Below are 11,298 nucleotides of genomic sequence, written 5' to 3'. Positions count from 1 at the left end.
TTCCTTGACTGAGTTCAGCAAAGCAGCATCGTTTTCGATCATCAGTATGTCACCCACATACAAGACCAAACACACTACCGAGCTCCCACTACAGAACTTGTATAAACAAGCGTCTTTTTCGTCCTTGATGAAACCGAGATCAGTGACGACCTCATCAAAATGAATATTCCAACTCCAAGATGCTTGCCACAATCCATAAATGGATCTCTTGAGCTTGCATACCTTACTAGCGCTAGTGGGATTGACAAAACCCTCGGGTTGCATCATGTATACATCCTCGGTTAAATTTCCATGAAGGAAAGACATTTTGACTATTTGGAAACATAGTAGAAAACAAAATTTTCTCCCTATGATCACGCTCCCAGGAACACTATGAAGATGCATACAAGGTTAGATTGAATCATTACCAACTTTGAGTTGCATCCGAAGAAGAGTTAGTGTGGATTTTTTATGAAGTCCCTTGAGCCGTTCACGAACTATCCCTCAAACTGAAGACCGAAAGCATGACCTCTCTACGGATTGAAGGCATACAAGTTGCATGATCCGACAATGCTTCGCTGTCTAGAGATAATCATTACCAGAGAATTAGGCGAGGAAGAAGAGAACATCATGAGGCTTCTCTATTATGAGGAATTAGAGAACTAGAACTAGATCAAGTCTAGAACTAGAAAGGGAGAGAGGGGGTGCGTGAGACAACGGGAGAAACTTGTGTCTCTAGGGGCCGCCCCTTCTCATGTATATATAGGTGTAGGGGAGAGGGGGCAGCCGACTTTGGGAGGGATTCTCTCATTGGTGCTCCCAAAAGGGAGAGGGAGTCCCTCTCCCAATCCAATCCCCCCCCTAAAAGCTTGTCCACCAAGCTAGGGGCGCCATACTCCTATTGAGCCTATAGGCCCAATAACTCTCCCCTATTAGGTCTTATTGATTTTTGTTAGCCCACTGATATTAAATATATTCTAAAATCCTCCTAATCAATATTAGAACCTTTTATCATTTATTAAAATCTCCAGAAATATTTTCCACCTATATATCAGTTCCCGGTATTACCCGGTAAACCTTGAAACTCTCCTAGTAACCCTGAAATGCTTCAAGTTTCTCTCAAAACTATTTATAATATTCATGAATGTATTTATTGAATATTTTCTCATAACTCTTACTCCACTAACACTCAACAGATCGTGATTCCCTTAAGTGTGTGACCCTGTAGATTCGGTAAAACATAGACATGAACAAAAATCCTTTTGTTCAATGACCAGTACCAGAACCGTGGACATCCATATTGATCCCTATGACTACACGAATGATATTCCAGTGAACCTTTGGTTATCACGCGTTATTCCCTTTTCTTCACGATACTTTACCAAACCTGAGGTGAGATGTATCGAAATCCTCTTGAGTCATTCTCATGCTCATTATACCGGTCTCCTCATTATCAGTTTTGTTCTTCTTTCTTGTAGACACGTTCCAGCATCCCTATGACCTAGTCACCTATGTCTAGCTAGATGATGATGAATGCCGTCACACTAAGAGGGCCCAATATCTCTCCATTGGAGGATCAAATCTCACTCTTGAGCTATCTAGCCCCTTGTCATACTTTCCAATTAACATGTAGGTTGTCATTATGATCACCATGTTGTAGATGGCCTTTGAGAAAACCCAAAGTTCATTGTTTGGAAAGAAGTAATTAAGACACTCTCATGGTCTAAGGAACTAAAGCATACATTAACTCTCCATGTTATATCGATTGATTAGTGACAATTGCATCTCAAAGTATAACAAAACAAGTTGGGTCAATTCAATGTGATCGTTCTTCTAACATTGTACCCTCATTGTTGTTTGGGGACTATCGTTACACTTAATGATATCCCAAGATCAGGAAAAAATGATCAACATACAACACTTAGAGCTAGTCCTAGAGGCGAGACTAGGAACTAGGTTTTACCGTTTTATCATTCCACACATGCTAATGAGTTTTCCGCTGAATCGCATATTCCAGAATCATAGCAGTTATAACATAGAATATAAACTCTTAATTAGGAACATGGAAATAAATAATACAATATCATAGCCTCTAGAGCATATTTCCAACATTGACTTCCATTTGTCATATCTCGTGATCGAAATATGCAGCTATAGCTGGTATGATCCTAACCGACTTCAGCATCACTACTGATGAGTAAGTTGCGTCGTAGTCAATCCCTTGAACTTGTTCATAACCTATAGGGACAAGCCGACCTTTGTGGATATGAACATTTACATCCACATTGGTTTTCTTATTAAAGACCCATTCACAACCAATGGCTATTACGCTAGGCGGCAAATCAACAAAGTCCCAGACTTGATTGTCATTCATGGACTTTAACTCGAATCACATGTCCTCCAAGCATGCCTTGGAATTCAGGCTCAACATCGCTTCTGCATACGTGGTCGACTCGTCACTTTCTAGCAATAACACATCACACACTCTGCGCAATCTTTCCGACCTCCGTGGTTCTGGTGCCGACTCCACTATGGGTTCCCTGACCGACTCTGGTATGATCTCATCACCAACCGAGTCGTCCCCGAGTGGCTCTCGAATTTCTTCTAGTCAGACCGTCCTCCCAGTGGCTTCCAGGTAGAGAAACTTTTTCTCTAGGAAAACCCTGTTCCGAGCAACAAACACTTTGTTCTCTTCCTGGTTGTAGAAGTGGTATCCCAAGGTTTCCTCCAGATATCCCACGAGTATGCATTTATAGACTTGGGTGAAAGTTTGACATGAGTCGCTTGAGAAATGCTTCACAACCCCAAATCTTTAGAAAAGACACTCTTCCCGATCCACACCTCATGTGGTGTCTTGTCTACTGATTTTGATGGTACTATGTTATGTGTGAAAGTTGCAGTTTCTAGAGTGTATCCCCAGAATGACAAGGGTAAATCCAATTTACTCATCATAGACCGGACCATGTCCAACAAGGTCTGATTCCTTTGTTCCGATATGCCATTTCTCCATGGAGTACCCGGAGGTGTGAGCTGAGGTACAATACCTCGACTTTTTAGATGATCATCAAACTCTTGCCTCATGTACTCACCTCCATGATCTGATCATGAAAGCTTTATAGCCTTGCTGAGCTGATTTTCAACCTTCATGGTGATGATGGCCCCCTCCGGCTTCCTCCTCCATGGCCTCTGGTGATGATGGCCCCCTCCGACAGGGTGCCAGAGAGAGCCTATATTGATTTTTTGTGGGCCTAAATTTTATGTGTATTGAAACTCTTTGAACTTTTCAAAAGTTTCAGACTTGTGACTCATCAAATAGATATATCCATATCAACTCAAGTCATCGTTAAAATTCATGATGTGCTGATAACCACCTTTGGCCGTTGTGCTCATTGGACCACACACATTGTTGTGTATAAGTTCCAATAGCTTGGACGACCTCTCGCAACTCTTTGCAAAAGGAGACTTGGTCATCTTGCCGAGCAAGCATGATTCACTTGTCATGACCCCATTTTTCTTTTGACTTTTGATTTCCAATCTTGTATATCTTTTGAATCAAAGTGTCTAATTTAAGTTTTGTTTGCATATTTGTGTATGTTTATGACGGTGGCTTTGAAATTAAATCCATTTTGAATATGTTTGGCAACTTTTTAAACTTTGTTAATTTCCAACTCTTGAAACTTGGTACGAGTAAACGACAAAATCTTATGTTTTAGAAACTAAAACTTAAAAATTGATGTGCCCTCTTGCTGAATCTAAGGACCTTGTGGATCATGAGACAATTGGGCGGTCGTGCACGACTAGGAACGTGTGTGCCCCTATGAATTTTCATTTACTACCCCACCTCACTTGGTACGTGACATAAATAAGAAAACTTTTAGCCAAAATTTTATAGCCCCATAAATAAACGTAGAACATTTTCAAGAACCAATCCTCCATAAATGACCATATGGATTGTGTGGAACGAGCGCGTGTGCAAGTTTCTTTGTTTCTTTCGCTTTTGCTGCAATTAATTTGCTGCATCAGGCATCTTGACCTGCATCCAACCCGTACGGTTCGGACGTGTTTTGCCATTCAACATGGTCATGTATTAGTCCGGGAAGCGGTCTAACCGTCTTTTTTCTTGTAAACTGGAAGCAAACTACTGGGATTTTCGGACTGCCGCCACGTAGGAATCCGACATCCCTGCCCACTCAAATCCTCGATCCCCGTCTCATTCTGTGTGTCCGCCCCTGCTCTGCCTTGCTTTGCATCTGCACCCTCCTCGTCCGGCACAGCCAGCGTACTCTCTGGCCGCCACCCAGGAATTGCCAGACGTCCGCAACCCCCACCCACGCGCCCGCTCGCGTCGTACAACGATGCCATCTACCCAGGATATGTCCGCAGCCAGGTACCTTCTGTCCACTGTCGACACCATCCATGACGGACACCACACTTGGTAGGTGTACGGTCAAATGTCATTGAGCTTATTTCCGAACTTCATGTCGTTTTTAGAGTAAGAAGGATAGCGGGTACTCGATGAAGGAAGATGAGTTGTTGTGCGATGTGTGGTTGGTCGTATCTGCGGACTTCGTAGGCAGGAGCAAAAAGGGGGTCTTTTGGTAGCGCGTGTGTGGTTCGTCTCATGCGTGAAAGCACATTGCGCCCTAAGACATGCTCATCATCCATGAATGTCAAGTCCTTAGCGTACCGATTGTACACCATCCAGAACTTCGTCATGAAGTATTGTGGCGTGTTTGATCGGTTGGAGGCAATGTAGCCATTGTGCGAGGTAACCATGGAGGTCGTAAGTTTTTCTTCTTCTTACTCTACATGTTGATTGATCAATTCATTCATTCATTGTTGCTTTACACGTTGTGTAGCCTACACGCGGTGCCATGATGTACTACATGCCAGATGGTAGACCATTCACACATATACATTGCTGGATGAAGCTCAATAGACAGTATGTGTGAGGCAACATGATCTATCCATGATAAACTTGTTGAAAATCTGGTTAATCTCGTTGAATTTGAACTATTGTTGTACTAGACATATTTGCATGCTATTTCTGTATGATTTTTGCTATTTTCTATTTATAGTTTGATGAATTCCGTCGTGTTTGATGAAAACCATCAGGTTAGTTGAAATCTGGTTTAAAATCTGATAGTGTTAGACGGTCCACGGTCGGCTTCTATTTTGCATCCATAGACTGTTCCACGCGGATGAATGCGGTGTTCGGTTTAGGATTAACGTTGAAGATGCCCTTATACCGCGTAGGTTGCACGCGGCCTAGATCGACAGCAGAATCTTCTGCCATGAACAGCGCGAGAATAGAATAGAAGTTGTCGATTGCAGCTGAAAAAGCTGAGGCCAACCAAATACTCAATAGAAAGAAGGAAGAAAGAAAAAAGGCGCCGCGCGACAGCGACTGCCAGCTGCTGCCCTTATCCTTTAATTATTCGGTCATCTGCTGCCGTGTCACTTTAAGCGAGACATCCACGATCGAAAGAGAGATCTTTTATTTTCTTCCTCCTAAGAACAGCTCCGTGGGCGTTCTCTTGGCCAAAAATTTCAGTAGTACAAAATTAATCGTGTCGATTGATGATCGATGGATCTGTGAGCGTTAGTGGCGAAGCGTACTCACGCTGCCGCTCATGGCTAGCCTGGAACATTTTCTTTTCCACGTCGACGCACGACACCTGCTTCCTAAAGTCGCGTCCCATTAACCTGTCACTGACAGGTCGATCGATTAATTTTTCCTTTAAAAAAAGCCTAAGATCATGTGTTAATTACAAAAGTACCACATATTCTTACAAAGGCATTCTTGAAAAAAAAAACACAAAATTACATTCAAACAGTGGGAGTGCCTAAGTCTTTTTTATTTTTGAAACGAAAGCAAAAGTTTTACCTCATCTCGTTAATAAAGAAGGGAGGACAAACATAGTCCAAGAGATCCAATACACATCAACAAATGAGGAAGAAAAGTCTACTCTCATGGCATCAAAGAACACAAATATTTCGCCCCCGCCAGGACCCAATTCCTAGCTTCCCTTTGATGTTATCTATCAAGATAGTTGCCGTGGTCGATTTGTTGTAAAAGATTCTTGCATTTCTTTCGTTCTACATCTCCCAGGTGACGAGCATGAGAAGCGATGAGACAACTTTTGTTTTCCAGTGACCATGTCGAAGGACCATCGCTGCCCACCATACATGAACCGTGTGGATGCCTCCCCAACTCGTGATGCCCAATTTCAGAGAATCAAGCCAACCCTTGATGTCCGACTAGAATCAAGCTGCGGTTTCTGGCTCTCTTTTGCATAGTTGGCAAATGCCACAACTGGGCCGGCCCCATTTCTGAAGGCGGTCCACAGTTCACACACAGTTCTTGATGACAAGCCACGCAAAAGAATTTTCATGCATCCGCCGATGATACGTTGTGAACATAACTCAATGTTGCATTGTGGCTCGATGGAGCAAACTTTTTTAAACCCAGAAGCTTGTTGAAGCAGTGGCAGAGAGGTCGTCGATTGAGACCAAGAGGCGCCGACGGCCGTGATCTGCGAAGCAGATCACCGGCCCGAAGAAAAAAACACCGATAATGGCATATCGAGAGTCCAGATACCATAAAGCCAACCGAATCCACCAGAAAAGTAAACCGACTGAATGCCGGAATACCCACCGGAGACACAGCTCCACACACACACTCAACCGTTGATAAGCTGATCGATGGGCCGGGGATAGGGCGGGGAGACCATTATTCCTACACCGCGGTGGCGTTGTCGCCTCGCAGTCCCAAATCAAACATGAAGATTCCATAAAGATAGATCACCATGTCCTCAACTAATTAACGTTGCCATTACGTGTTTCACTTGTAGTAGTACTCCACTTGCTTCCAACAAATTTTTGCCTGGCATTTCTCATATATTAGATTCTCATCATGCTTTCATTTTCAGGGGCTAGGTTATCATCTTCGGTCAAGCTGAGAAGTTGACCAGTCTGCTGATCATGTCGGACGGCCATCTAAAACAGCTTCCATGCAAGGAAGAAATATACTTGATGGAATAGTAATTCTACATGAGACTGTTCACGAGATGCACCGAAAAAACATGAGTGAAGTAGTTTTAAAGATTGACTTTGAAAAGGCTTATGACAAGGTCAAACGGTCATTCCTTCAACTGGCCCTGAGAATGAAAGGATTCTTTGTTAAAAGGCGCGCGTGGATCCAAAATTTTGTCATTGGAGGTAGTGTGGCCATCAAGGTCAATGATGATGTAGGCCATTACTTTCAGACAAAAAAGGACTACGCCAAGGTGACTTCATGTCACCAATGTTATTTAACATTGTTGCTAACATGTTGGATATTCTGATTGATCGTTCCAAGCAGGACGGTCAGATTGCAGGAGTAGTGCCACACCTTGTAGATGGTGGCCTATCTATTCTGTAATATGTCGATGATACAATTCTTTTTATGGAACATGACCTGGATAAGGCTCACAACCTGAAACTATTGTTTTCAGCGTTTGAGCAAATGTCGAACCTTAAAATTAATTTCCAGAAAAATGAATTGTACTGCTTTGGAGAAGCAAGTGAGGCGGTAGCCGATTACGCTGACCTATTTGGGTGTGCGCAAGGCCAATTCCTAATTAAATATTTGGGAATACCTATTCATTATCGGCGTCTCACAAATGCAGAATGGAAACATGTAGATGAGCGCTTAGAGAAACTGTTGAGCAGTTGGAAAGGCATGTTGCTCTTTGTTGGAGGACGACTAGTCTTGATCAATTTTGTCCTCACAAATATGGTTCTCTATATGCTTTCTTTTTTCCAAATCTCAAAAGGGGTCTTGCAAAGGCCGGATTATTTTAGATTCAGATTCTTTTGGCAAGAAGATAGTGAAAAGAAAAGGTACATGTTGGTCAAATGGAGCATGGTTTGTAGACCAAAAGACCAAGGTGGCCTTGGCATTCATGACCTACAGGTCAAGAATAATGCATTACTTAGTAAATGGTTGTTCAAACTACTTATCGAGGATGTCGTTTGGCAAACCCTCCTGCGAAACAAGTATCTAGACCAAAAGGCTATACCCCAGGCCTATTGGGAACCTGGTGACTCACACTTTTGGGCTGGTCTAATGGCGGTAAAGAAACATCTTTTTCGTTTTGGATCATTTGCAATAAATGATGGGTCAGAGATTCATTTCTGGGAGGATAACTGGCTACGCAATGCCAGCCTCCGAGAACAATATCCTGCTTTGTATAATATTGTTCGCAATAAGAATGATACTCTCGCACAGGTCCTCGGCTCATTTTCGCCGAATATTTCTTTCAAGTGGGATTTGATCGGCCCCCGTCTTATGTCATGGCAAAATCTATTGTCCAGATTGGATTCGATTAACCTGACACAAGGATGGGATGTGCTCCGCCAGAACCACACTACACCTGGGTCTTTCACGGTCGACTCAATATACCATGCACTCACGCATTCAGAGGTCCCAATGGATAATAACAAGAAGAATTGGAAGTCGAAGATTCCACTAAAAGTTAAAATCTTCATGTGGTATCTTCGGAGAAGAGTTGTACTAAACAAAGACAACCTTGCCCGTCGCAATTGGCAAAGAAGTAAGAAGTGTAACTTTTGTACTCACGATGAGACGATCAAACATCTATTTTTCCAGTGCAAACTTGCGCGTTCTATATGTTCAATCATTCAAATAACGTCCAATTTATATCCGCCCACAAGTGTTGCCAATATTTTTGTCATTGGTTGGACGGTATTTCAAATAGGATCAAGATGTTATTGAGGATGGGAACGTCCAATTTATATCCGCCCACAAGTGTTGTCAATATTTTTGGTCATAATTTATATCCGCCCACAAGTGTTGCCAATATTTTTGGTCATTGGTTGAACGATATTTCAAGTAGGGTCAAAACGTTATTAAGGATGGGAGCGTATGCCTTATTGTGGTCGCTTTGGCTATGTAGAAATATTTTGATTTTAATAACATAAACTTTTTTGCTTTGTAGGTTATTTTCCACTGTACGCACTCGCTTCATATGTAGTATAGGCTACAACGGACGGAGTACCAACCGCTGTTTAAGGTGGTGTATACGCGGTTGGAGCGAGTGACCAAAAAGATTTTTACCTAACATAGGTGACAACATAGTCTCCGGATCAGCCCACTACTTTCTTCGACATAGGCAAAGTATTACTGTTGTTGATATGTAGGCAGAGTATTACTGTTGTCGATATGTAGGTTTCTCGTTTATTTTTATTTTCCGGATCAGCCCACCACCTTTTTCGACATAGACAGAATGTTGGTCTTATATGACTCTACTGTTGCCGATATGTCGGTTTCTCGTTTTCTTTTTTTTCAGATTTGTTTCTTGTTTTCTTTTTTTTCTTCAGATTTTTAATGTTTGGCTGTGTGCATCTTGATTATGCAGAGGTCGGATTTACTTATCATATTTTGTATCTGCTTGATGCTACATTTTAAGTTAATAAAAGCACCTTTTATCGGAAAAAATTACGTGTTTCACTTGAGGATAGAGTCAATTATTTGCACACCACATAGTACAATGGAAAATCATCATCATTCTCTTGGGGTCGACGACACGATCCAGTTGGAAGCACACAACACAATCGAAAAGGGCAAAGATACATGCACATCACAAAACTAGCACGCACGTAACGTGCACGCGTGAACCGTCAATCATACACACTGGAGGGATTGCTTGATTGGTTAGGTGGCGTGGTCCTTGAGGATGTCGAGGGTGAGCTCGCTGGGGTCGGTGGCCTGCACGTCGATCTGCGTGCCGTCCAGCTCCTTCTTGAACCCCTCGTTGGAGCTGGCGTAGATCATCTTGCTCTTCACCTCCGCACTCGCCGGCGACCTTCATCAATAATCACACATATGTCATCATCGTGCGGCTCACGTACGTAGTTGCATGATTTGAAGTACTCCTATTTAAGCGTAGCACAGGAGTACGTACCAGGAGATGAAGAATATCTTGCTGCGGGGCGCCTCCCCGTCGGCGCCTTTGGCGGTGGCGTCGCCGACGGTGAAGTCGAGGTCGTAGACGGCGTAGCGGCAGTCGTCGGCGGGGAGCGCCGCGGCGAGGTCGTCGAAGCCGGCGTCGCGGCCGCCCACCTTGTCCACCACCACCCGCTGCACGGCATCGTCCATCTTGTACACCACGAACCGGTGCGCCCGCCCCGCCCGCAGCTCCTGGAACGCCCTCACGCACTCCTCGCTCACCGCCACGCCCGACACCGCGTTCGCCTGCAATGTTCACGCGCAACCAAAAATCCACCAAAGTTATCGACAAATCCACGACGAACTAATTGAGCGTGAACTGATTAAGATTAAGAAGAAGAGGGAGTACCATTTTCTGTCTGGAGATTGAACCTTAAATCTGTGTGATGCTGCTGCAGCGAAGAACTGCTAGTAGTAGGAGTATTTCGCAGTGGGTTTTTGTTGTTATTTCAGCGTGGTGTCGCCTGGTGCTTAAATAAGATGATTGTGTGTCGTGTCCAATGTGAGCGAGGTGAACACGTGTGGGCGCTGTGGTGTCGCTCTCCGTCGGGCGGACTGTTCTCGACATGGCGATGTGGCAGCGGGAAGAAGAAGAATTGGAGTGACTCACGCCCAAGAATCGAAGCTTGGAAAGGTCGTCTCGACTGATGGTGGCCAGATCCGCTTGCGTGGTCGGTCAGTGTCGTGGTTCTAAGCCTGACAGTAGAGTGGGGGGTAGGTATGGAGAGGCAAGGTCCTAGCTATGGAGAGGTTGTAAGCACAAAGGATGTACGAGTTCAGGCCCTTCTCGGAAGAAGTAACAGCCCTACGTCTCGGAGCCCGGAGGCGGTCGAGTGGATTATGAATGTATGGATTACAAGGTGCCGAACCCCTCTGCCTGTGGAGGGGGGTGGCTTATATAGAGTGCGCCAGGACCCCAGCCAGCCCACGTAGGAGAGGGTTTAAGGTGAGTTAAGTCTGGGGCGTTACTGGTAACGCCCCACATAAAGTGCCTTTACTATCATAAAGTCTACTTAATTACAGGCCGTTGCGGTGCAGCGTGCCTCTTGACCTCCTGGTGGTCGAGTGAGTCTTCGTGGTCGAGTCCTTCAGGTCAGTCGAGTGAATCCTCGTTGGTCGACTGGAAGGCGACCTCTTCTAGGGATGTCCTAGGGTAAGTTACTTGGAACAGGTCCATGACCCTACCCTAGGTACATAACCCCATCATTAGCCCCCGAATGGATTGAGGCTTCGAGTGAAGAAGGAGTTGATGTCGTTTCCGATTAACCTTTGCGCTCTAGTTGTGCGCTGTTCTGGATCAAAGAATC

At 44.2% G+C, this 11,298-nt stretch overlaps 1 protein-coding gene across 1 annotated transcript; it reads right to left on the bottom strand.

Annotated features, from left to right (window-relative positions):
* Positions 1-9,466: 9,466 nt before the first annotated feature.
* LOC119303812 (actin-depolymerizing factor 3-like) lies at positions 9,467-10,467 on the bottom strand. The gene is made up of 3 exons (XM_037580961.1): positions 10,341-10,467; positions 9,948-10,237; positions 9,467-9,848 (listed from the first exon to the last, which is right to left on the bottom strand). The coding sequence occupies exons 1-3, from the start codon at positions 10,341-10,343 to the stop codon at positions 9,698-9,700; spliced, it is 444 nt and encodes a 147-aa protein (XP_037436858.1). The 5' UTR covers positions 10,344-10,467; the 3' UTR covers positions 9,467-9,697.
* Between the last annotated feature and the right edge of the window lie 831 nt (positions 10,468-11,298).

This window comes from Triticum dicoccoides, chromosome 5A (assembly GCF_002162155.2).
Source record: "Triticum dicoccoides isolate Atlit2015 ecotype Zavitan chromosome 5A, WEW_v2.0, whole genome shotgun sequence".
Taxonomy (NCBI): domain Eukaryota; kingdom Viridiplantae; phylum Streptophyta; class Magnoliopsida; order Poales; family Poaceae; genus Triticum; species Triticum dicoccoides.
This window is presented reverse-complemented; position numbering and strand designations above follow the sequence as displayed.

What these genes read in the sequence shown, in the direction of transcription:
- LOC119303812 (XM_037580961.1), bottom strand. An exon ending in AAGATATTCTTCATCTCCTG is followed by an intron (nt 9,849 to 9,947) that starts GTACGTACTCCT and finishes TTATTGATGAAG; the next exon opens with GTCGCCGGCGAGTGCGGAGG.